The sequence below is a fragment of the Pelobates fuscus genome, chromosome 11 (genome assembly GCF_036172605.1).
Source record: "Pelobates fuscus isolate aPelFus1 chromosome 11, aPelFus1.pri, whole genome shotgun sequence".
NCBI lineage: Eukaryota > Metazoa > Chordata > Amphibia > Anura > Pelobatidae > Pelobates > Pelobates fuscus.
In genome coordinates, this window is record NC_086327.1 from 99,088,832 (window position 1) to 99,116,536 (window position 27,705).

Here is a 27,705-nt window from a genome sequence, read left to right on the forward strand (position 1 = left end):
TGAGAAGTTCAGTCACGTAATGTAGTTTTAAAACGGACAAGTTAAGTCATGAGGACAAAATGGAGGATTGAAGAAGTTAGGTTAGGAGGACAAAATGGAGGATCATCACAGTATAAGGTTAAAATGGAGTTAATACAATAATTCAATACAAATACAATAAGGATTTTTAATAATCCCACATCACATACTCCATACAAAAACATGCTTACATTCAAACACAAATTGTGTTTGTATACATATATACGCATACACACACTGCATCCACTACACATGCAGTAACACACACCGTGTCCACTTTACACACACTGCATCCAATACACAAACACACCCTATATCCACTTTACACACACTGCATCCCTGTGAGTGGGCTTGGAGGTGAGCCCTGAGGGATTGCTCAACATCATCAGCAAATAACAGCATCTGTCAGCCTTGCAGCTACAAATATTTGAAGGAATCTCTTTTAGTTTTTCTTGAACTATATATTTTTTGCAGATTTTCCATGCATTATCTATTCTATATAGTTCATTAAGAATAGGCAGACATAATTGTAACAATAGTTTTCATTTAAACCTGGCATCAACATTAACCTTGTCACTGATGAGGCACTTCGTTCATTTTAGAGGTCCCAACAAGCTATTTTTGTTAGCACTAATGCATTGGAAAGATACATTAGACTAGCATCTGTTTCAGGAGGGAAAACAAACAAACAAACAAAAAAGATTTTTTGGGGGGAACTTTCCCTTTAATATACGAATGTCTAGACTACAGTCAGACCGTTGTCAAATAATACATCTCATTCTACTTTGGCTTCACAGAAGAATTAAGTTAATAGTCATGTTGTGAGCAGAATTCCATTTTTTCAAGCAGACATCACGAGAACTTGTGCTTCAGAGTGAACCGGTTATAATTTAAGGAGTGGCTTCGGCAGTCATTGCTTGATAAGACTGCTTAAACTACACCTCCTTTCCCCTGTGTCTGTTACACTGCTCATCTTACTCCTCAGTGACAGGTCAGCTAAGGAGGCTTTTGCCCCAACATGGCTTTTCCCAAATTCTTCGATTTTTTCAAATCAATTCGTCAACGAGACAGTCCGGTGGCTCAGGTAATGGTTTGTTTACATGAAACCGGATATGGAATGTACTGTTGGCAAATGTCTTGTATGTTTTGGGAGAGTGTCTGGAGTCCCTTGTTTTCATACAGACTGCATATTCTAAAATATGTGTGTATAAATATATAGATTTAGAAAGAATGGTTAACAATTTTTGAGAACTGCTTTTTTTAGTTTGTTAGTTTTGTTAAAATTGTGTGTAGCAAATACTAGAAGTAACAGTTTCTTAATGGATCGTTTTCAGGTTCATTTTGACCATTCCCTTTTAATGCTTACATTGAAATCTATCGTTAACTTTTTTGATTTTTTTTTCCCCACTTCCTACAAATACCCATGAATTGCAGTGGGTCTAAACAGTCAATCTTGATCTGTCTGTTATTTTCAATTGGGGATTGTGGTCCTGCTGTTGAGAAGGCTTTCATTCATAGAACAATTATGCATGCAGATAATTTGGCAGGTTCCTTAATTGTAATTTTTGAAATTTTTATTCTGGCTTAAGTTATTTATTTTATGTTTCAGAGATTTTATTCAGAAATAAAGAATACAAATACTAAAGTAAAAATGGAGTACATAGAGCTGTGATTAATTCGAGGGATACATTGTTAGTTATATGAAAGGATGCCCACATCATGAATTGTGTTACTAGGGTAAATATACAGTGTTGCACTATCTAGTGCCAGTTTTGCCACTAGTCAGAGTAGGCAGCTGCCTATGGGTGTCTTTTAGGAGTGTCTACCCTGTTTGCCAATGTACTGTTTTCCATTTTAGTTATGTTTTGATATACGTTTTCATGTTGCGGCATGATAATTGCATTTTTATTTTAAATTTGCCGAAGGAGGGCATGAAGCATACATTTCCCACGTCTCTCGTGCAAACTCCAAATCATAGAGCCGGCTTCCCCAAACTCTGGCCCTCCAGATGTTGCTGAACTACAACTCCCATGATTCTATGAATGAAATAGGCTGAGAATCATTGGAGTTGTAGTTCATCAACATCTGGAGGGCCGGAGTTTGGGGAAGCCTGTCATAGAGAGAGCAATGGTATTGGACTGCATATTTTTTCAACTTTTATTAAAGAAACAGTCAAAGCACCATAACCACTACAGCAGTCTGCAGTGTTTATGGTGCCAGGAGTGTCCTAGCCCCCTTCCATATTTAGATGCCAAATTGTTTTTAGCGTGATTTGACAACTTACGTGGGTCCCATCTGATACTCGCAATGAATCCAGCATAGATGATAGACCGTGCTCATTGCTCGAGAGCGCTCATCTGATGCTCTGAGTCCTGAGTGTGGTCCTGCATTATTCTGCTTTGTCGTATGGAGCTGTAAAGAACAGCGATCGGCGGGATTCAGGCAAGTTGTCAAACCATGTTAAAATGGTTTGTCTTATAAAAGAAGATCCTGCGCACTCCTTTATCCACTAAACAGCAACTTCAGTGCTGACAGATTTTGTTAGTTGGTTTGTCTTCTCATGGGATGGAGCCAGGGAATTCCTGTTTAATGTCTTTAATATGTAATGTTTCCAGGTTTTTTTGTTTATTTTTTCCTCCCTTATTACGGTCTACGAGACCTAGTTTATCTTTATTTTCTCTCATTCTTTTCTGTCTGTATCAACCTCTTGGCCACCATAATTTCACGTATCTCTCTTTCAGTTTCCATTTTATGTCTCTCTCATGGTCTTTCTGAGCTCACATCATTTCTTACTCTCCGTGTGCCTGTTGTTAAATCCCTCGACAGTCTCCCTCATTCTACTTGACTATTTATTTCTCCCCCGCCAAATAAATAAGTCAGCCTTTCTATACAGCTATTAAGAAATCCTATATATTTTACTTTGAAAAAGCCCCCTCCTACTTGTCTAGAACTGGGTCAGGTAATATAGCTACAGGTGAAATCAAATTCTCATCAAAGGATACTTCCCCCTCAGTGGCTTTATTTAATTGAGAGTAATATTATGTGTTTATATTAAATCTCTGTGTAGCCAGGATCTGGTCGTTTTGATTTTTGTGTTTTTGTTTTTATTGTGCTTATTGTTGTGGTTATAGTGTTACTGATTTTTGTCAAACCAGTTTTAATCTGTTTGACATGAACTACAGTAATCTTCTAAAACCCAAAGCCCACCCAGTTAATGTGCAACACCATAATGTAGAAGTCTAATTACTTCTTTACATGTCCAAATTAGGAGTGGTTCTGGGTTAAATGATGACTTCAATATCCTGAATCATGACCATCTTTTTAGTAAAGGAAACTGTTCAAATCATGGTAAAACTGCCCAAGTCAGTTTGCCCATGTTAAAATTGCTTTGGCCATTGGTTTATATTCCACCACATAGGCATTACATAGGCTGAAACTTAGGATGTGGGGCTCTTTAGCTGTAGATCTCTACTGTTGGAGGCAGGAGCTTGGGAACAGTAGTATTATTTAGGAGAAGGAAGCTGCTGCCCCCAGTAGACTTTCAGGAAGGGCTGATGAGGAACAGAGCTTTGCTGACACCCATCTATTAGATAGGTAGTGTGGCAGGATTGCATTGAATACCTGAATCTGTAGCATGTGCTTGTGCATGGCTATGCTCTGGCACCATATCCACTAAAATCAGCTAGAGTAATTATGATGCTTGGCATGTCCCTTTTAAATAGGGACCAATCCTTCATTCCTCATCCCAGTAAATGCATTTGCAGTATATTCCAAAGTAAATAAACAAGATCTTTCTGTAATGTAGTATCTGGTATTTCCAAAGAGAAAAACACAATAATAGGTGCACTATATAACAAAAAATGTAAATGGTTTATACTGGTATGATAAAGGCACACTCACACTTTTCTGAGCTACTAAGAGCTCTGCTGTATTTAGTGTGGACTGTACAATCCCCCTCTAAAGATATATGATCTCAGCAGTAGTGGTTGTATGTTCTCCAAAGAGTCAAGTATGTAGGAACTAGAATGGAAACTATCCAACGGTACAGTATGCAAAGTACAGTAACTATATGCAGAGTAGAAGTAGGAATCCCACTAACATGAAGCAGAGCGTGGACCTGCTCTGGTATTGTAGAGCCTTGGTGGTACAATTCCCAACTAGGACGTATGTGACCAGGAAGCCAAAGTAGTATAAAGTAAAATTCAAAATACACTAAATTTAAAAGGATGAAATTAATTGCAATAGTAAGCTAAAATATAAAACAATCCAAATAGGCTATAAAAAAAAACCTTAACGCGTTTCACCTTGGAGTTTTATCATTAGTGTGTTGTAGTGCAGCTTAGCATCTGTTTTTATATAGGTAACATACTCAAGTAATTAACAATAACCGATAATCAATAAAGTTTTGGGCTTACGGTTTTCGAACGCTGACTGGAAGTAACATCATAGGGGTCAACATCGATACAGTATAGTGATTGGTGGGTATTGAAGTATTTTATCAGCAGGTGTAGCCTTCCTGGTGACGTCTATGCCGGCGCCATTTTCAGGACCATAATGGGCTTCACTTGCTGATATGGTGACGTTCGCAAGGACTATAGAGTTGTAAAAGACTTTAAGACCCACCTATTACATGTATCGATATTAACCCCTATGACATTACTTCGGGTCACTGTTCGAAAACCGGATGTTATGTGACTTCCCTTAGGGGTCTAATTCTTTTAGGCGCTGTTCTCTATTGTTTGTTTTCTCTGTATTTTCACAATGTTAGGGATTCCTTGTAGATTTACTGCTGCCTCCTTTATACTGAGTACTTATATTTGTATCTAGTTTTTAATATTTTTGCATATCATAACTGAAATGCTGATACAATATTGAATTGTAACCTTGCTGCATTTATGTGATGGAGCTAAAAACTAAGTATGGGTCATGCGTGACCCTCTGTTCTTTTATAGTTCTCTCACATGTGGGAAAAAAACGTTCTAAATAAAAACGATATTTTGGGGAAAAAAACTAATTTACGTTGGGTGCAAGACAGGGCTTCTAAATAAAAAAAACTCCTGTATAAGGACATCCAGCATCGTGTAAAACCCCATGGGAAAGCATTATACATGCTTTTCTTTGAGGGATATACTAATGCATTGCTGAGCATGCGCATTAGGTCTCCCCTGCAGGCTGACGCCAGCGGGGGGGAGGAGCTGAGGCAGTGTCCGAACCAGTGCCAAGGGACATCAGCATTGAAACAAGGTAAGTGACACAGGGTAGACTTCTGATGGAGGGGGGCACTAAAGGAAGCTATAGTGCCAGGAAAACAGCTTGGTTTAAAGGACCACTATAGGCACCCAGACCACTTCAGCTTAATACTCATTGACAGCTGTCTCATTGACAGCCGCTAGAGGCGCTTGCGTGCTTCTCACTGTGAAAATCACAGTGAGAAGACGCCAGCGTCCATTGGAAAGCATTGTAAATGCTCTTGCCGCGCATGCGCATTCAGCCGAGGAGGAGGAGAGCTCCCCGCCCGGTGCTGGAGAAAGAGGTAAGTTTAACCCCTTCCTCTCCATCCAGCCCGGCGGGAGGGAGACCCTGAGGTTGGGGGCACCCTCAGGGCACTATAGTGCCAGGAAAACTATAGTGGTCCTTTAATGGCACTATAGTTTCGCTTTAAGTATTTGATTGTACCAATATCTCTCTAGCAACAATTCCCCTATAAGAAGAAAACGCCTATGTTATATTTTTCCTTTTAATTATTGTTCATGTATTTTGCTCAGTGTCTCTCATAACATATTTTTTTTTATTTTATTTTTTTTGTGTAATCATTTCATGAGGGACTAAATCAGGCAAATGTTAAATTTGATTATGGTGATTGTATTATTTTTCTATGAGCAACGAATTATGAGATTGTTACAAAAGGTTGATTCTAGGTCACGGAACATTTGTTATTTCCTTGCATGTAAACAGTGTACAGATATTCCAGTAAGTTACACCAAAGCGCTTAACCCATCAAACCCTACATGTCTATGATGGCATTTTGTAAATATGTATGACTAAAACATTATTTCATGTTTTAAGTTCTTAAGCTAAAAGTGTACCAACCACAGACAGTGGGTGTATAGCACAGTTAGTTTTCCAAACAAACCTATTTTTCGCAACTTTAATATTGCATCATTCGTGTTTTTCCAGGCCATACTTTTTCTAACCTGTACTTATGTGATCCTGATTTTAAAACTATTGAGGAAAGAACATTTGGGAGAAAAATACCTAACTGCCTAATTTCCATTTTATTAATGTACCAGAGAACTTATTGAATACCATGTGGTTTGTATGAAGGCATCTCTCGTTTTTGAAAAATCCGGTAATTCTTAATTCTTCAAATATTACTTTGTCATTTCTTTTCTTTCTTTTTTTTTTTTTTTTTTTCTTCTTTTTCAGGAGAAAGAGTCCACAAAGAAAACGGATGAGCAGAAGTGCCTTTGGGATTTAGATGCAATTTTTGAGGTAAGATCATTAATATTATGGTAAAATTTAATAAAGGCAACTAGCCATTTGCTGGTGAAATGGCCCACTATCCATTCGCTGGTGAAAAGTCAGCCTTGGGACATAGAAATTCATCCTGGGAAAGAGTGCCATGAACCCTACAGGATTACAGGATATGGTTGTTTTATGCCTGTCTAGTAGCATAGGACTTGAAATGTTGAACCTGACGTAAACTGTCAACTTGACGTAAACTATGCCCCCAATGCACCTCCTTGACTGAAATAATCATATTACTAATTCAGCAAGTCCAATTCTTTCCTATAGTAAAGCACTGGGAGGCTATCGTGCATGCCACGGCAAAACACTGCCTGCAACAATCAGCATCTCCTCATAGAGATGCATTAAGTCAATGCACTTGTATGGGGAGAGTTCAGTGTCTCCATGCAGAGTGTGGAGACACGGAACGTCAGACCCAGGAAGCACCTCTAGTGGCCGCCTCATTGCCTGCCACTAGAGGTGTTCCTAGGCTGTAATGTAAACACTGCCTTTTCTCTGAAAAGACAGCGTTTACATTAAAATGCCTGCAGGGACAGGCTATATGCACCAGAACAGCTACATTAAGCTGTAGTTGTTCTTGTGACTATAGTGTCTCTTTAGTTAAGCTGTTTTTGCTAATAGATTATGCTTCTGCAATTTGACTGCTCGATTCTTTGCCACTTGGGCTTTAAATCACTTTTGTTTCTGTTTATGCAGCCGTAGGCCCATCTACCCTGGCTGTGACTGACACAGCCTGCATAGAAAATTGTTTCATTTCAATCAGATGTTCAGTTAGTTTACAAGTTGTATCTCCTGCTCTGTAAATTGAACTTTAATCACACACAGGACGTTCCTGTATAGTCTATCAGGCTATTGACCGTGCAAGAGATACAAAATTGTAAATTAAACAGACTGTGCATTAAATGAAGTTTTAACATTAGATCTCACTTTACATGAAGTATTAAGGAAGGCTGTGTAAGTCACATGCATGGAGGTGTGACTAGGGCTGCATAAACAAAGTGATCTAACTCCTAAATGGCAGAGAATTGAGCAGCAAGACTACAGAAGCATGATCTATACACCATAACTGCTTCATTAAGCTACATTATTTTGGTGACTATAGAGTCCCTTTATTAGTTAAAGCACCTGTGCAGTGACAACACTAAGGTAGAGCGGGTCCTGGCGCAAGAAAGTTTTTGGGCCCCCCTCTAATGCAGGGGTGGCTAAAAAGTAGATCCACATCTGTCATACAAGTCCCACAATTCCATGCCAGCTGAGAATTTACCATTTGCCCATCCTTGCAGGGTTGTGGTTGTGCGTTTGAATGTAAGCATGTTTTATATAGAGTATGTGTGTGCAAGTAGGGATGTATTTGTATGTACTGTTACCATTGTAATGTAGTGGTGTACTTGTGCGTAGCATTTGAATGCAAGGGTGTGTTTTGTATCCAATATTGGCTTTTAAATGCGGATTTACATTTCTGTGCAGTATTGGAGTTTGAATGCGAGGGTGTTTTTTTATGTAATGAGTGTGTTTGCATGTTGTATTGGTATTTGTTGGGCTGTATGCACATGGATACTTTCTTACATAGATATACGTACTTATTAATACACATGTCCTAAACTGTTGACATTTCTATGCTTCCCTCCAACCAGAACAGTTCTAAATGATAAAAAATAGAACTAAGTTCAAAAGCAGTAAACAACAGAATGGTAGCTGCAAGAAAAAAGTAGTTGTAAATATCCGTGAGAGTAAATTCGGAATTTCCCAGGTCTGAGTTACTTCATTAAACAAACACAAATGTCTTAGTAAGTCATTCTACAAAAAATTCAAAGGTGCTTAACTAGACATTAGAGAATTCTTCGACGTGTTTCCTACAATATTTTTTTGTTCACCTGTCCCCATTCTCCTCGTCGCTCTTATTTGGCGACTCTTCTCCTGTTTTCACTTCCTCTTATTTGATTTTCTTCCTCTTTCTAGTTGTAAAATAACTAAATGTATGTCCAAGATTATCTACAGAAACAAAAACAAAGTTTCTTTTAATTTAGAGTAAATGTCAAAATAATGTACGCATGGAGATTTTCTGTTCCTATACTTTTGTACTGGACACAAATAAAACAACTCCCTCCCTATATTATTTAGGTATCCTCAGTGCTCATTTGTATTTTAAATTGCACTGTTTTCAGTTATGTTAAACATCACAGCAGTTATTCTCTTTTGTTATGGAGGGACGAATCTTAGATGACCAGATTAATGAATGTCTTAAGAGTGTGTGTATGCACAATTTTCTATGTCTCACCTACATATTACAATTCAGAGAAATCCTGCTTCAACAATTCTCTCAGGATGCACTTGTAGTTGAGAACCAATAGACATCATGCTTCAGAATTCATACTTTATTTCTGCAGGCACCCTTAGCAATGGAGCACACTTCTAATCACGCCTTTTAAAAAAAAAAAAAAAAAAAAATGTTTTATTTATTAAGTTAACAATACAAAGTTGAGAGGAATGGGGAGAAAAAGGGAAGGGAGACAATACTTAAAGTCTTGGAACCCTCAACAGCAGTGAGTTGGCATAAGCCAATTAAATAATTGAGTGTCATTGACCATGCCATCATTCCATGGAACATATACTCTCTGGTAAGAACAAAGTGAAGGTGCTGGGTCAGCAGCTATAAAAATATTCCTTAACTCTGATATCAAGCATAAGAGGTTGACTGAATCACAGAGAACACTGGCCAAGACTCTCTCCTTACCAGCCCACCTACGTTTCTAGAATGCACATTATTAGTGTTGTAAATAGATGCCCCCTTACAGGGCAGATGTCTGCTTTGAACATAGAAAACCCCCACATTGTCGTTGGTGTAAATGAACATTTGCATGTATATTTGATGGCTTCTTCATGTGTATGTGTTGCTGATGTATCTCGCTGAACAGAGAAGAGCTTTTTTAGTGCAAAAATAGTGTAACCAGATGATAGTGTCTCGGGAGAGGGGCTCCATAGTCAGTGCAGGGCATCTGTAAAGCTCAATATATTTTGTCTTATCTGCCATTTTTCCCTCAGTTAAGCTAGGAAGATTTTTTTTATTTTTTTTTATATTCTAACTACTGTGACCAATAAGGTATCTGTCTGTAGTAGCCCATCTTGGTTCTTTGTCAATCATGGTATTTTGTCTAATCTTTGAAATTTGAATGTAGATATTTTTTAGTTTCTCCACCTCTATTGCAATATGTGACCTAGCTGTGCCTTGACTGAACTGCATTGTGATGTTAGTAAATTTTTAAATTTACTTTGAAAAGAAAATATAATGCCTATCAATTAAAGCATAACATTTAACATTTAAGTTAAAGGTAAATGTCAATGTTTATTGTATTTTGGGTAAAAAACGAAGGACAGGTAATAACCTTTGTAATACAAGATGTATAAATGTAATAATTGGACTCCACTCAAGTCATTTAGACTTACCCAATCTCTTTTGAACAAGCCTAATACAGAAGTGGTGACCTCCTGTAACCACCAATACATTTGCATAGAATATAGAGAAAACATATGAAAGACTATATAACTCCCTAATAGGAGATGTTGAACTTGCTCACAAGAGCTTGCAATCTTTGAATACTTTGGAAAATGTATTGTCCCATTTTACAATCTTATTATCCTGTGGAATAAGAAAGATATTCTATTGTTTTCTCCACTATTACTTGGATAGTTTAAATAGCTAATTTTGCAGATGTTGAGGTCCCTTAGAAAGATATTTTTTATTTAGGTAAATTAAATAAAATGCATTTTAATGTATTTTTCCATTGATAGATATACATATGCTCAGTGGCGGAACTAAAGAAGAGAGGTCCCCGGTGCAAGAATTTTTTTGAATCCAGTCAGCTGGGAGATGGCTGAGAGTCTGAAGCTCTCCTTGACCGCGCCCCCTCCTCTCTGCCTCTACCATGCAGTTCTGTGTTGGAATGAAGTGACCGGATGTCACTTCCTCCCAGCAGTGCAATCATTAAAGAAGCAAAGTCACGTTGTTTAACAGTCGCAGTGCAGACCGGGTCCCTAAAGACACATTACCAGGTTGCCCACATTATCAGGCATGGGCCAACTTAGCGGTAGTTTCGCTGCTGCATATCCCAAAGAAAAAAAATAGTTCATTTTATTCTCTTATTCCAGAATTTTGTGTGTAAATTTTTTTTCTGTTGTATTGAATATGAAACAAGTTTTATCTATTTATTTAAAAAGTAACCCTTTCCTTTAATCTATTAATGCTGCAGAAAAAGGATGAAGAAGACGTGAAATGTGTAAACGTTCTCATTGTGGGTGCCGGAAGTCGTGGAAGTTGCTACACATTTTATGCCGTGCAATTCCCGAAACGGATGAAGGCAAGCAATTTTAAATGGTTTATGTATGTCTGTCTGTTTTTCTGTCTGTTTAATAAGTGTAAGTGAGATAATGGGGTGACAAAGGAACAAGTGGGGGGGGGGGGGGAAGAAGAAACTCTATAAAAGTAAATGTGGATTTATTGATAGACAGGACTGTGGGGTGCATGGTATATATTAGTCTTTCTGCCATTCCCCCAAATTCCGGTTAATAATTGGGGTGACGTAATTGTAGTTTGGTCTGGGTGTGCCATGACCAAAGTAATCTGTTGATCTAATAGAGGACAAAAAAAATGTAAGTATTTTTCCATGTATAATTTTTTTTTCCAAAGTGTTTTTTTTTTTTTTTTTTAGCTTTTTAGTCTAAAATTAGGGGTCATCTTATACACGGAATGTTACTGCAGGGGTTTAAAAACAAAAAAAAAAAACACTTGTGCTCGGGGCTTGACAACCAACCAAGCTACTAGCAAATGGCTGGGGCTTCTTCAAAAATCGAATTATTAAGCCAAATACTTACTTCGGCACCAAAGATGGCTACTCCCTGACAGAACACTCCGCTGACTGTTAGGTTCACTACTGCCAGGTTCCTGCGAGCATAGGCTGTGTTGTACACCTCTGCGACTTGCTGACCTACTTGAAGCAGAGGAAGCGCTTCTTCATGAATTTGATCTGTTGTGTGCCTGGGTTTGGGAAATCTTGCACATCCGCATGCTTCCTCGCGTCACTCTGGACCACGCCAAGACCTCACAGCTTCAGACTACAGATAGACGCTACAGGGTGAGACCTTGTCCTGACATCCCCTGTAGGGTACCGCGGGCAGAGGGCATTGTTACTGCCAACATTAGGATGTCGGTCCAGGGAACCAGTATCCGTACGTGGACGAACCTCTGCGAGTGGCTGGAGTGTGAGGGGGTCCAGGACCGGTGGGCGATACTGATCAGCAAAACTGGACTTCAATGCTGTAGATGTTTAAAATATGTATTTCTTAATTATTATTTTTTTTTAAATTCTTTATTTTTGCGTGCATAATGATGACAAACATTCCGGCACTGCCACAACAGCAGGTACCGGTCATTAATCGGCATAGGTTACATCTGCACATTTTTTGGTATGAGATTCAGGCTTGGTTCCAGGTTAATCAGCAGCTATGTCAGTATAAGGGACAATATAAAGCATGGAAGAGCAGTGTGTAAACTGACATGAAGGTTAAGTGATAAAATAATACAATAATACAAGTACTTGCTGAACAAGCTAGCATTAAACGTTTAGGTTAACAAAACTTGGTAAAGTTACATTAGGCATGGCTAACTGACCCTGAAAATGGCTATAATACCTACTGTACATTAATAACAGTAAGGTTAGTTCTAAACAGGCTAGGTAGGGAGGCAGTTAGGAATCACATGCTTCAGGAGTAGGTATTAGTAACAGATTTCTGTGAGCTTAGTTAATTTTATCCACCAGGGCATAACTTAATCGGGGAGATCAATAGAACATGCTCACAAACTACTTTTAGAAACGGGGTACCACAACCTAACATAATATGAGGTATGCATTGAGAGGTCAGAAAGTCATACAGTGCTAGGTGAGGTGGCCGCTGGAGAACGGTATGGTAATTGCGGTATGGTGTAGCTTTAGGGCAAGACAGCGTCCATCATCATCATGGCGGGCTCTGGGTTTAGCTGCAGTGTCCGCTGTGCAAAGAGTGTCTCTGATTCAGCCAATCCCTCGGTTCGGAAATCTCGCCGGGCATGTAAAGCGGTAAGCAGCCTTTCTGGCCCCCTACATGGGGTGTCTCTTCGCTTGACGTGTGGTCCATTCATGAGAATGGTCGCTCGGGTCTCTCCGTTTGGTCTCCACTTGGTATGGAGGATCAGAGCCGGGTCGGCTCCCATGCTGGTTGTATCCGTTCCTTCCCCATCTCCTCCCAGTTGTTCGCTGCTTTGTGCGGCGCCGCTTAGCGGATTTAGATGTCGCAGGTCTTCGTCTTTTGGGTATCTGGCTCCCGGAGTTCTGCGTCTTGCGGGGAGCCTTCCGGTTGGAAGCGTGGCGGAGTGGGTGCTCACCCGCGTGGGTCCTCTGCCTGGAGTGGGACAGGCGGACTGCCGCTGGTGCGATCTCTCGTTTTGCTTGAGGGTATTGGGGCCTATGTTGTAGGCTGCTCCAAAATGCTTCGCAGATCTGATCGAACCGGATCAAAGTGCGATCTCCATTGCTGGAGCCTCAGATCCGTTGTGTGTTGCCCGATAAGGTGCATGGCGGCCATCTTGGGCGCCTCGTGTAGCTTGCCGTCAGACGGTGTCTCTCCCCGTGGCGGGTGAGTATGAGTTTCCAGTGGGGACCGGGATGACCCCCACTGGTCCATAGGGGGGGGGGGTAGCAGGGGAACAGGAGAGCTGTCATGCTTAGCCGTCCCTGTGTCGGGGGATCGGCCGCCTCCCCCGGCATTCAGGTTGCTTGCCGTGCTAGGCCTTGAATGCGACTCACGGTAATCCGGCTGTGGTAGCTTCATGTCTGGTATCAGAACGTTCAGCGTAGCTTTACCCGTCTGCTGGTGGCCCGTTTTATAACGTTTCTGGGCTATTTCGTGCAGTTTAGTCGCTTTGAGCGCCCTGCAGAGCGGGAGCTGTGCCTGCATGCGTCCGCTCAGCTCTGCGCTCAGACCCCGCCCCCCAAAATATGTATTTCTTAATTTTGAGCTAAAAATATAGGGGTCGACTTATACATTGGGGCATCTTATACACAGAAAGATACTGTAATTAGTCATTACAAGTTTTTACATATTAGACATATTTCATACTTCAGTTTAACCCCTTAAGGACCAAACTTCTGGAATAAAAGGGAATCATGACATGTCACACATGTCATGTGTCCTTAAGGGGTTAAACTGTACTGTTTTCACAAAACCATACATACAATAATTAGCTACAGCATTAAAAACACTGACAGGTGAAGTGAATAACATTGATTATATCATTACAATGGCACCTGTCAAGGGGTGCGATACATTGGGCAGCAAGTGAACAGTCAGTTCTTCAATTTCGTGTGTTAGAACCAGGAAATATGGGCAAGAGAAAAAATCTGAGGTACTTTGACCAGGGCCAAATAGTGATGGCTTCACGACTGGATCAGAGCATCTCCAAAAGGTTAAGTCTTGCACGATGTTCCCAGTATGTAGTGGTTAGCACATACCAAAAGTGGTGCAAGGAAAGCCAACCAGTAAACTAGTGTCAGTGTCATGGGTGCCCAAGGCTCATTGAAAGCAAAAGAGAAGTGAAGGCTACCCTGTCTGGTCTGATCAAGCTGAAGAGCTACTGTAACTCGAATTTCTAAAACACCTTAATGCTGGCCTTGATAGAAAGGTGTCAGAAAACACAGTGCATTGCACTTTGCTGTGTATGGGGTTGTCAGGAAGTCCACCACCAAAATCACCTTCAATGGGGAAGTGTGCATCCCAACTTGACCATGGTGCAATAGAAAAATGTTGCCTAATCTGATGAATCACATTTTCTTTAAGATCAGTTGGATGGCCAGATGCATGTGCGTCGTATACCTGTGGTAGAGATAGTAGTAGGATTCACTGTGAGAAGAAGGCAGGCTGGCAGAGGCAATGTTATGCTCTGGACCAGCGGTTCCCAAAGTGTGGGTCGCGACCCACTGGTGGGTCGCAGGGCGATTCCTAGTGGGTCGCGCTGACCCACACATCCAGGGCCGCCGGCAGTCAGGCAGACTGACACCAGGAGTGAGCCCGGCGGCCTGCCCTGTATGCCGCCGGGCTCCCTCCAATCAATCTGCCCAGCAGCTCCGGTCTGAGCTCCGCCGGGTGCAGAGCTGCAGACTGTGTGATAGAAATCTCGCGAGCTCCCAGAGCGTTACCATGGCAACACTCAGGGAGCTCGCAAGATTTTTATTACACTGTCTGCAGCTCTGCACCCGGCGGAGCTGCAGACCGGAGAGTTACCCCACTGGACCACCAGGGAGACACTGGACCACCAGGGAATTAAATTAAGGTAGGACACAGCCCCCAAATCCTGCCCCCTAATGTAAATAATTTTCTCCCTACCCCCCCCCCAAACTGTAACCCCTTCACTCCCTGCCCCTTCCCCTCCCCACCCTGTAACCCCTTCACTCCCTGCCCCCTCCCCACCCTGTAACCCCTTCACTCCCTGCCCCCCTCCCCACCCTGTAACCCCTTCACTCCCTGCCCCCCTCCCCACCCTGTAACCCCTTCACTCCCTGCCCCCCCAACTGTAACCCCTTCACTCCCTGCCCCCTCCCCACCCTGTAACCCCTTCACTCCCTGCCCCTTCCCCATCAACTGTAACCCCTTCACTCACTGCCCCTCTCCCCACCCTGTAACCCCTTCACTCCCTGCCCCCTCCCCACCCTGTAACCCCTTCACTCACTGCCCCCCTCCCCACCCTGTAACCCCTTCACTCCCTGCCCCCTCCCCACCCTGTAACCCCTTCAATCCCTGCCCCTTCCCCTCCCCACCCTGTAACCCCTTCACTCCCTGCCCCTTCCCCTCCCCACCCTGTAACCCCTTCACTCCCTGCCCCTTCCCCACCCTGTAACCCCTTCACTCCCTGCCCCCCTCTCCCCACTGTAACCCCTGCCCCCCCACACTGTAACGCCTGCTCTCCCTGCTCCCCCACTGTAACCCATTTTCTTCCTGCCCCCCCACTGTAGCCTTCTCTCCCCCTGCCCCCCCCCCACTGTAGCCCTCTCTCCCCCTGCCCCCCACTGTAGCACTCTCTCCCCCTGCCCCGCCCTGTAGCCCTCTCTCCCCCTGCCCCGCCCTGTAGCCCTCTCTCCCCCTGCCCCGCCCTGTAGCCCTCTCTCCCCCTGCCCCGCCCTGTAGCCCTCTCTCCCCCTGCCCCCCACTGTAGCCCTCTCTCCCCCTGCCCCCCCACTGTAGCCCCCTCTGCCCCCACTGTAGCCCTTTCTCCCCCTGCCCCTTACACTATAGCCCTTTCTCTCCCCTGCCCACCCACTGTAACACTTTCTCCCCCTGCCCGCCGCCCACTGTAACCCTTTTTCACCCTGCCCCCCTACACTGTTACCTGCACACACACTCCCTACCACACGGTCACCCTCACCTGTCTCTGCGTGTATGTGTATGAGTCTCCTTTTGTGTCAGTGTGTGTGTATTTGTGTGTCAGTGTGTATCTGTTTACATGAGTGTATGTGTATCTGTGTGTAGGAAAATAAGTGTCATTGTGTGTGTATCGCTGTGTCAGTATGTGTATGTGTGTGTCTCTGTATGTGTATACACTGCACACATACTCTATGCAAAAAACATGCTTACATCCAAACACACATTGTGTATATGTATATTTTATATACACAATATACACACACTGCATCCACTACACACGCACTGCAATCAAACGCAAACATTACATACAAACACACCCATGTATTAAAACACCAAAATGATATACGAACACCCCTTCATTCAAACACCGACACTACACACAAAAAGCACACCTACATTTAAAGTCCAGCACTACATTCAAACACCCCTGCGTTCAGACGCAAACATTACAAACAAGTACACCACTACATTCCAATGGCAACAGTACATACAAACACTCCCATACATGCACACACATACTTAAAGGACCACTTCAGCTTAATTAAGTGGTCTGGGTGCCAGGTCCATCTAGGATTAACCCTGCCTGCTGTAAACATAGCAGTTTCAGATAAATTGCTATGTTTACAAATGGGTTAATCAAGCCTCTAGTGGCTGACTCATTGACAGCTGCTAGAGGCGCTTCAGCGCTTCTTACTGTGATTTTCACAGTGAGAAGACACCAGCGTCCATAGGAAAGCATTGAAAATGCTTTCCTATGGACTGGCTATATGCGCGCACGGCTCTTGCCGCGCATGCGCATTCAGCCGATGACGGCTAAAGGAGGAGAGTCCCCAGCGCCAAGGGAGCCCGGCGCTGGAGAAAGGTGAGTTTTTAACCCCCTTTCTCTCCCTTCAGCCTGGCGGGAATGGGACCCTGAGGGTGGGGGCACCCTCGGGGCACTTTAGTGCCAGGAAAACGAGTTTGTTTTCCTGGCACTATAGTGGTCCTTTAATACACAAACATGCTTACATTTAAACGCTCAAACACTGCTCACAAATATAACCCTGCAACGATGGACAAATGGTAGATTCCCAGCAGGCATAGCATTGTTGAAGTTCTCCGACAGGTGGAGATCTACCTTTTGGCCACAATTGCACTAGAGGGGGCCCCAGAAAGCATACTTGCACCAGGGCTCTCTCTACATTAGTTCCACCACTGGGATAATCAATGTGAGGGGCCTGGATGAGCAGGACACAACGTCTGATTCTGACTGAGTCTGTGAGTAAGCAGTTGTATGCCTCTAAAACTGATTGCCATGATATGCAAAGTTTCTGCCTCTAAAACTGCCATGATATATCAACATTATGCCTCTAAAACTGCCATGATATGCCAAATTATGCCTCTAAAACTGCTATGATATGCCAATTTTATGCATCTAAAGCTGATTGCCATGGTGTGCCAATTGTATGCTTTTAAAGCTGATTGCCATGGAGTGCCAATTTAATGCATCTGACTGTTTGCCAATTGTATGCCTCTGAAGCTGATTGCCATGATGTGCCAAGTTTGTGCATCTAAAAGTGATTGCCATGATATGCCAAGTGTATGCATCTAAAGCTGATTGCCATGGTGTGCCAAGTTTATGCATCTAAAGCTGATTGCCATGGTGTGCCAAGTTTATGTACCGTATTTATCGGCGTATAACACGCACTTTTTCCCCCTGAAATTACTTACCTGTCCTGAAGCGTGGGCCGGCTTCACAGCGCGCACCGCGGTACAGGAACTTTAATTTAAGGTTCCGGTTTCCGGCGGGACTGAAAGGAAGTGTGCACAATAGTGTGCACACTTCCTTTCAGTCCCGCCGGAAACCGGAACCTTAAATTAAAGTTCCTGTACCGCGGTGCGCGCTGTGAAGCCGGCCCACGCTTCAGGACAGGTAAGTAATTATGGGAGGGGAGGAAAGTACACTATGGGAGGGGAGGGGAGGAAAGTACACGATGGGAGGGGAGGGGGAGGAAAGTACACTATGGGAGGGGGAGGAAAGTACACTATGGGAGGGGAGGGGGAGGAAAGTACACTATGGGAGGGGAGGGGGAGGAAAGTACACTATGGGAGGGGAGGGGGGGAAAGTACACTATGGGAGGGGAGGGGAGGGGGGGGAAAGTACACTATGGGAGGGGAGGGGAGGGGGGGGAAAGTACACTATGGGAGGGGAGGGGGGGAAAGTACACTATGGGAGGGTAGGGGGGGAAAGTACACTATGGGAGGGGAGGGGGGGAAAGTACACTATGGGAGGGTAGGGGGGGAAAGTACACTATGGGAGGGGAGGGGGGGAAAGTACACTATGGGAGGGTAGGGGGGGAAAGTACACTATGGGAGGGGAGGGGGGGGGGAAGTACACTATGGGAGGGGAGGGGGGGGGAAGTACACTATGGGAGGGGAGGGGGGGGAAGTACACTATGGGAGGGGAGGGGGGGAGAATACTATGGGAGGGGAGGGGGGGAGAATACTATGGGAGGGGAGGGGGGGAGAATACTATGGGAGGGGGGGAGAATACTATGGGAGGGGAGGGGTGGAGAATACTATGGGAGGGGAGGGGGGGAGAATACTATGGGGGGGGAGACTACTATGGGAGGAGGGGGGGAATACTATGGGAGGGGGGAGAATACTATGGGAGGGGGGGAGAATACTATGGAAAGGGGGGGAATACTATGGGATGAGGGGGGGAATACTATGGGATGAGGGGGGGGGAATACTATGGGATGAGGGGGGGGGAATACTATGGGATGAGGGGGGGAGAATACTATGGGAGGGGAGGGGGGGGAGAATACTATGGGAGGGGAGGGGGGATAATACTATGGGAGGGGAGGGGGGATAATACTATGGGAGGGGAGGGGGGGAGAATACTATGGGAGGGGAGGGGGGGAGAATACTATGGGAGGGGAGGGGGGGAGAATACTATGGGAGGGGAGGGGGGGAGAATACTATGGGAGGGGGGGGAGAATACTATGGGAGGGGAGGGGGGAGAATACTATGGGAGGGAGGGGGGGAGAATACTATGGGAGGGAGGGGGGGAGAATACTATGGGAGGGGAGGGGGGAGAATACTATGGGAGGGGAGGGGGGGAGAATACTATGGGGGGGGAGACTACTATGGGAGGAGGGGGGGAATACTATGGGAGGGGGGAGAATACTATGGGAGGGGGGGAGAATACTATGGAAAGGGGGGGAATACTATGGGATGAGGGGGGGAATACTATGGGATGAGGGGGGGGGAATACTATGGGATGAGGGGGGGGGAATACTATGGGATGAGGGGGGGGAATACTATGGGATGAGGGGGGGAGAATACTATGGGAGGGGAGGGGGGGAGAATACTATGGGAGGGGAGAATACTATGGGAGGGGAGGGGGGATAATACTATGGGAGGGGAGGGGGGATAATACTATGGGAGGGGAGGGGGGGAGAATACTATGGGAGGGGAGGGGGGGAGAATACTATGGGAGGAGAGGGGGGAGAATACTATGGGAGGGGAGGGGGGGAGAATACTATGGGAGGAGGGGGGAATACTATGGGAGGAGGGGGGAATACTATGGGAGGAGGGGGGAATACTATGGGGGGGGGGGGAGAATACTATGGGAGGGGGGGGAGAATACTGTGGGATGAGGGGGGAATACTATGGGATGAGGGGGGGGAATACTATGGCATGAGGGGGGAAATTTCCTGGAATTTCTTTCTAAAAATGAGGTGCGTGTTATACGCCTGTGCGTGTTATACGCCGATAAATACGGTATTTAAAGCTGCCCTGATGTTCCAATTGTATGCCTCTAAACCTGGTTGCCATAGTGTTCCATTTGTAAGCCTCTAAAACTGATTGCACGGGTGTGCCAATTTTATGCACCTAAAGTTTCCATGATGTGCCAAGTTTATACATGTAAAACTGATTGCCATAATGTACCAATTTTATGCATCTAAAGCTGCCATAATGTTCCAATTGTATGCCTGTAAAGCTGATTGCCATGGTGTGCCAATTGTAAGCCTCTAAAGCTGATTGCCATGGTATGCCAACTGTATGCCTCTAAAGCGGATTGCTATAGTGTGCCAATTGTATGCCTCTTAAGCTGTTTGCCATGGTGTGCCAGATTTATGCCTCTAAAAGCAATTGCCATGGTGTACATCTAAAGCGGATTGCTATGGTGTGCCAATCGTATGCCTCTAAAGCGGATTGTCTTGGTGTTCACTTTTTAAAATATGCATTAAAAAAAGCAAGTGGGTCTCGAAAAATTACCATTTTGAAAAGTGGGTCTCGGGCCATTTTTGTTTGGGAAGCCCTGCTCTGGACAATGCCCTGATGGGAAACCGTGGGTTCTGGCATTCATGTGGATGTTACTTTGAAACATACCACCTACCAAGAGATTGTTGCAGACCACATACACCCCTTCATGGCAATAGTGTTCCATGGTGGCATTGGCCTCTTTCAGCAGGATAGTGCACCATACCACAATGCAAAAAAATTTCAGGAATGGGTTGAGAAACACGACAGAGTTCAAGATGTTGCCTTGACCTGTAAATTCCAAATCTCAATCCAATTGAGCATCTGTGTGATATACTGGAACAACAAATCTGGTCCATGGTGGCCCCATCTCGCAGTTTGCAGGACTTGAGGATCTACTGATGTTACACAATATTAGGCAGGTGATTTTAATTTTATGGCTTTTCAGTATATAATAATAATTAATGGGGTTAGAGGATGCCAAGTCCTTTAGATATATATGAAACCGTTAGAGCCAGAGGATATGCTGTTTAGGCCAGAGGACTGAATAGTGCATTGGACTTTGCATCAACAGTTAGCAGCTGTAGTATGGCTTCTCTCGGTTCATGTATGCTGATTAGAATTGCTCTTTTTGGACCTTAACGAGGTCAGGAGTGCTGTAATAGAATGCACTACTTTACATGAACTAGAAGTGATGTTATCAATTGCAGTTCTCTTTCTGGCAAGTAAGGCTACGTAAAATGTGAAGAGTTGGGCAACAAAAAATAAAATGTCATAACTTATGGTTCTCAAGGTTGGCTCATTCAGCTGTAAAATAAAACAATTGAAGATCATGTATAAAATAAAACCATATCCTTTTTTTAATTACAAATAAATTAAAGGGGCACTGTAGGCACCCAGACCACTTCAGCTAATTAAAGTGGTCTGGGTGCTGTGACCTTTTTGCACTTAGTGCTGCAATGTAAAACACTGCAGTTCCAGAGAAACTGCAATGTTTACATTGCAGCTCTAAGTCTGCCCTCTGTGGCTGTCTAACAGCCAGCCACTAGAGGGCTTCCGAGATTCCAATCAGACTTTTGTTCCGTTATCTGACGCTGGAAAACTTTTGGTCCGTTATCTAATGCTTTCCTGTGGGGAGTTTTAATGCACGCGCGGCCATTGCCGCGCATGCGCACTAGGACTCCCCTGCCAGCTGATGGCGGGGGAGGAGCATGGGCGTTGCCTGACCCAGCGCCGAGGGACATCGGCACTGAAATCAGGTAAGTGGCTGAAGGGAGGACTTATTAACCCTATAGTGCCACAAAATGGCTTTGTTTTCCTGGCACTTTAGGATCCCTTTAAATAAAATGCACCAAAGAAGTAGTAATAACAAAATACATATTATGTTCGGTTTTTATGTATACACAGACAAGATATCTATCTATACACAATGTAATGTGTATATTCTAATCGGATATGTTTTATACCACCTGATATCCCCAGTAGCAGAGTGCAGGTATATTATCAGATATCTGCTATGCCTATTTAAAACCTTAGTAGCTCATTCAGCTGGAGAAGGACAGTGACTTGATAACTAATTCTTTGAGGTGTTTGCTTGATTTTTGGCAATATAATGATGTGTAGACCATGCCTCCAAATCCAAATCAGTTAATAATTAGGTCTAGCTGCTCTTAAAGGAATACCATAGGCACTTGGACCCCTTCCTGTGGGAAAGTATTGGATTGGCTGAGATCATTGATCTTGATGATCTCAGCCAAAGATTCTGGACTTGAGTGATGAGAGAGGCGCTCTAAGGGAAAAAGTGAAGTGTGATGTCTCTCCAGCACCCTCTGTTGTTGAAACTGAAAAATGCATTGATTTTGTATAATTACAATATGCAAATTAGTCAATTGCAAACCAGTGACATATGCATATCTCTGTTTTTCCACAAGTTAGAAAGTTGTGATTTTATTATATATTTATTTATATATATTTTATTAGATATTTGATATATTTGATATTTTAGTATGCTGTTTGTTCTTAAAGTTATTCATATTTCTATGGATTTCACCACATCTTTAAGGACAAGCCACCAAAGTTAAGTAGTGTGTGTCAGTTCCATTGGGAATTGTGTCCTGTCTGGTTTGTTCAGGGATCCCAGTGACAGTTTTTTGGACCTGTTGGCTGGCTGCATTGTTCCCTGATTCCTGGGACAAGTTAAGAAAGACCTAGGCCTGCGAACCAGAAGTGCCTTTTGTAAAGGCAGAGGTGTCGATACTTGCCTTGGAGAGGAACAGAAGAGATAAAGACAGAGGGAACAATACCTGCCTGTAAGTAGAGAACTACAGCCTGGTCCAGTGGAAGAGATACTCAGAATCCCCGCTCAAGCTTCATTGACTGCCTCTGAAGCACTCCAGAGTGGCAGCAAGGAAGTTGACTTGGCGGAAGAACTCGGACTACAGGAGCTACATTTTGTGCCAGCTGCGGCATCTGATGCTCCTCATGAGACATTTTCAAACCACCACCAGGATCTCCACAGATATATCGGCTGTTACCCTGCCCCAGTCAAAAAAACTGTGGATGGAACCTGCTATCCTTGAATGAGTTGCTTTCTGACTTGGCATAAAGACCTGTCCGGCCAGAACACCAGCTGTTGCACTTTTTTTTTTTTTTAATTCTTTATTTTTGTTTTGCGTGAAATAAACAGGATATCAGTAATCATGACGTTGCTTAGTGACATGAGAAGTATCCAGTATTACATGTCTAAAAGATAAACTGCACAGATTTTTGTAATAAAGACAGACATACGTCATATGTCTAAAGTGATTAGTGAGTACTATGTTAGCATGCAAGCGAGACAATCTAGATATGAAGATTAAGAACAAGCAAATAGTTAATGCAACCTGCTTAACTATGCAGAGTTTGTAAAATAATACATTAGTGTGCATATAAGTTACGGGGCATCTGTAGTATAAATGTAAGATAAAGTACTTACTATAAGGGAGCAAGCTTGCTCAGATTTGGCAGGCCAGTTGTGGCATGTTCAGGTAGATCAGTCAATGTAAGTTTGGTTAACAGTGTGAAATACATTAACTGTCTGCCAGACAAGAGATGTAAGACAGGAGGAGCAACGGGTACTGTGTGGGTGCAGGATTGTTTAGTTCTAGCAAGCTAGGCTTGTCTGGTGAATCATTCAGCCTGGTTCTGTTGGCCCATTATACTAAAAATAAAGAGCTTGGTAGGCAAGACAATAAGGGTTAAGTTAGTATATGCTTAAGGCATGCCTGGTTGCGCGCCAAGTAACTATGGGGATCAAAAGGCGAGTAACTATGTCTGCCTGCATGTCAGTGTGTCAGGTATATATGAGGCATCAAAGTCACGATGTGAGACATAAGCTATGGGTAAAAATTGAAAGAATTAAACATGCTAAACTGACTATATAATATCGCTGGTGTTGGACAGTCCTTCAGTGGGGCGTTCAAAATAAAATAAAAAATAGTTAATAGAACATTGGTGACTGGAACTTCCTCCATTCTCAGAGGTGAGCACAAAGTCAGCCGAATGCAGTAGCTGGCCGGCTCAGAGAATACTCGCAAAGTCCGCCATGGAGACCAGCTCAACTGCGCCTAGGAGAGGTATCCCTCCAGCCCCTGGCTTGTCTGGAGGTCGACACCTCTAAGCCACGGACTTGGGGGCTCCTTGAGTCCAAGTCCTTCCCTTGAGGGGGATTGTGTGAGGACCTGGTGTTCTTCTGCCGGATCCAAATGGTGGTCGTCCGCTTGCATGGGCGGTGTATTGGGGGGAAGCCCTCAGCCCAGACAAGCAGCCAGAGTGGGAGTAAGCGGAACGTTGATGTTTGGAGGAGGCCCTCCTGGCAACCTTTGCAGACTTTGGGATGGGGGTCTTTGAATGCTTGCGAAGCTTGGCCCAGAAATTTGCAAAGATAGCCTCCATTGAAGCCATCGAATAGCCCCAGGAGCCGTGTAGGTCAGTATGTTGCTCTGCTAGGCCTTGAGCTTCAGGTGTGGGTGCGCCCGCCATTTTGGTTGTCGCGGAGCCGGCCTCACGAGGTTGTTGGAGCAGGCCTCTGTGTTCTGAAGGATTATACGGGCTGAGCCAGTAGAGACCGGGATATCCCCCACTGGTGCAAAAGGGGGTGGGGGGTAGGAGCCCGAAGTGTCTCCAGAGTGAGGAGAGCAGCCGTTTCACCTCAGCTCCTTCACCAGTAGGCCCAGTCCGTCTGTGCAGGCGGCAGTTTGCGAGTTGTTTTGGGAGAGGTATCTCTCAACTCAGCTTTCCACTCTTAGCAAGGTAAGTACACATTAGAACGTTTGCAAGCTGATTAGCCAGAATATCACTATATTTTGGGCTGAAAATGCAGGAGCCCACTTGGCATGCATCAGATCGGCCCAGCGGTCAATCTCCGCCCCCACCAGCTGTTACTTCAATCGTGATACAGATGTGCAATTCCTATGTATCCTGGCCAGTGAAGCCTGATATCCAGTGCTACAGGTATAAGGATTTTGGACACGTGGTCCCAGTGCACCAGGCCGCTGTAGCTACGGAATCTGTTGGCACTATATAAATGGCAATAATAATAAAATAATAGTGGGAATTATACAAAAGGACACAAGTAAACCTACTTCCACCTTGCATACCAGGACTGAGTAGCCATTTGAAAGCATTTATGCTGGATGATCACCCCTTCGTGGGACTTTGAAACTTGGAGGTTACAATCACTTTGGTCCAGTCCAAGTGCCCCGCACTGCCATGTGTTACCCAACAGAGTGACCATCAAAACAGCAGGAGGAGCCTACCGCACTATTTTTACATCTTACATTGATTAAAGAGCGTTAAAAGGAGATGTCACATTAGCCATTATGGATGGGTTATCTGCAGATGTTTTGTTGGGTAATGACCTGAGGTTGAAGGTGAGCCAGTACATTCTCTGTAATGAAATCACTCGCAACCAGTTTTAAGAGACCTATTGTAGTTTGCAATTTTCCCCAGGACCCAGATATTATTTTAGATTTTTTTTTTTCACTTGATAAAGCCTTAATAGGTGAAACGTGTTATGGATGTTAATTATATGTACTAATAAATACATTTTGGTCACTCTATTTGTTTATTGATCCAATTACCTTTTATTCATTTTTTAAGTTAATCATCTTCTGGCTTTTTTTAATTTTCAACTCCAAAGAAATACTAGGTGGGGATTATTCCACCAGTGCCTTATTCAAAGAGCAGTTGGTCTGCTCTACCTTTTGTGAGAATTATTTTTAATATCCTATTTAAATATATTTTATTCTATAGAGCGCACTACCTGTTGCCTTTTATTCTTGTTTTTTGGATTCCTGCAATTTCCCAAATTTTTAAGTCATCTTTCATATCCTGTTAGTGTCGATTACACCACTGAGAGACCTACATACTAGAGCTGGCTAGAGCTTTACTAAATGTAAGTAACCAATTGTTATCTCACTATACCCACACTGGTTACATTAATATATTGCACCATTGGAGTTGTCCCGCTGTTTGCTGTTTCATATCCTACATGGAATTTTAAGAATTTGCACACTTCTTGAAAAAAGGACTCCTCTGCTCCATCTAGAACTTCACCACTTGGTTTTATCTACTACCTAAAGGCTACCATTTATTTAAGGACAATTGTTTTGTACTATTTTTGTACAATCTATATTTATTGTTCATATGTTTTATTATTGCTCTTATTTTACAGTAAAACCTTCTTCACAGCAGCAGGGTATTACTTTCGGAGCTGTGAGGATAGCAACCCTCCATTGCATGGTCTCCTGTAGGAAGGCAATGGAGGTTATAAACTGTGGTCTCTGGTTAAAACATCCCAGTCTCACCTCTTCTGTTATGGGTAGAAATGTGGTGACTCTCCAGCGCCCTCTATTGATGAAATTGAAAAAATGCATTGATTAATTACAATATGCAAATTGGGAAATTGCAAACAACTAACCAGTTACATCTGTAGATTTGTCTTTTCATAGGTTAGAAAGTTGTGATTGTATTATATATTTTTAATGCCTTATTATGCTTGTTCTTCAAGTTATGTATGTGTTTTTTCTTTTTTTTTTTTTTTTAATCTATATGGATTTCACCACATATTTAAGGACAAGTCACCAAAGGCTAGTCCACGTCCAAAATAAAGTAGTGTGTTTGTTCTATTGGGAACTGTGTGTCCTGTCTGGATTGTTCAGGGATCCCAGTAGCAGTGTTTTCTGACCTTTTGGTAGTCAGTTGGAATGCAGGAGCTCCTCTACACCTAGTAAAAGACCAATTTTATATATTATTTTAACCCTTGCAGCATTGGCCCAGTCACCTAAATGGTGACTAGAACACTATAGCTTTTAGTATACCGGTTTTTTTATTGCCAATGCTATAGTACAGCTTTTTAGGTAGAGCCTAATTTTGGAGTGAGTTTCAAAATTGCATTTGGAAAATATATTTTTGGATAGTGTTTCTGTTTATTATGTTTATGGTTGGAAATCAGACTTACCAATATTTGTCAAGATTTCTTTTCTTGTTTATTTTGTATGGTCGCTATCCCTCAGTACAAAGTAATACTTATAAAACCTCTAACCAGTGTCTGAAGGACTCAGAGCTTTGAAACTGTGTGTTTGGATCCAATTCCTGTGGCAATGCGTTGGGAATTTCATCACTGCAGAAAATGAAACTGGCACCAGTGAAGGAAATTCTACAACTGCCCATTCGATGAAATAAAATGATACCTTTATTGCAAACTTCTGTAAAATCTCCAACATACAGTGGTTAAATATGTTCCTAGGAAGTAGGAACCATGGTGATCTACATGTTTCTTGCCCAAGGCACTTAATTAAGATCAAGATTTGTTACAGTGGCTAAAGAATGTTCTGTAGACACATCATCATAACCTCGTACGCCACTGAACAGTACTATACAAAGTAACAACATTCTTTGATTTCTTATATACGAATCACTAATGACCCCTTGTGGAAGCAGGCAGTTCTTGCTTATAGATCAGCACAGTGTCTCCAATGTACGTCTATGAGACGTTTATATAGTTTACATATAACTTACTGTTGCCACTCGGCTATATTATTAATAGAATTATTTTGCATAAAATGGCAACATATTCTGCAGAGCTGTTTAATAGATAAATTAAGTATAGGCATAAAACTAGTCACTATTTTAATTGAGCCTACAGCCGGAAGGGTTTATTCACTAAACTCTGAGTTGTAGGGAATTGAAATGGGAATGGCAAAATTTAGGCTACAACAGCTGACCTGTATACATTCTCCTACTCCATTATAGTCTCTGCTTGGCTATTTTAGTCTTTATTTTGCAATTCAAATTTTCATTTTCTACAGTTCAGTGGATAGACCCCTAAATGTTGTGGGATATAGCTATGCAACGAAAACGTGCCATATGTTCTTAGAAAACATTGATGTACTAACAATATACAGTACTATGTATAAAGCAATA

At 43.1% G+C, this 27,705-nt stretch overlaps 1 protein-coding gene across 1 annotated transcript in view; it reads left to right on the top strand.

Moving 5' to 3' along the window:
* The first annotated feature begins 918 nt into the window (after nt 1-918).
* LOC134578072 (uncharacterized) overlaps nt 919-27,705 on the top strand; it is a 125,505-nt gene continuing 98,718 nt past the window's right edge. Inside the window, exons 1-3 of the mRNA XM_063437046.1 lie at nt 919-1,102; nt 6,445-6,510; nt 10,794-10,901. Coding sequence (XP_063293116.1) covers nt 1,037-1,102; nt 6,445-6,510; nt 10,794-10,901 — 240 coding nt within the window. The 5' untranslated portion in view covers nt 919-1,036. The remainder of the gene's footprint in view (nt 1,103-6,444; nt 6,511-10,793; nt 10,902-27,705) is intronic.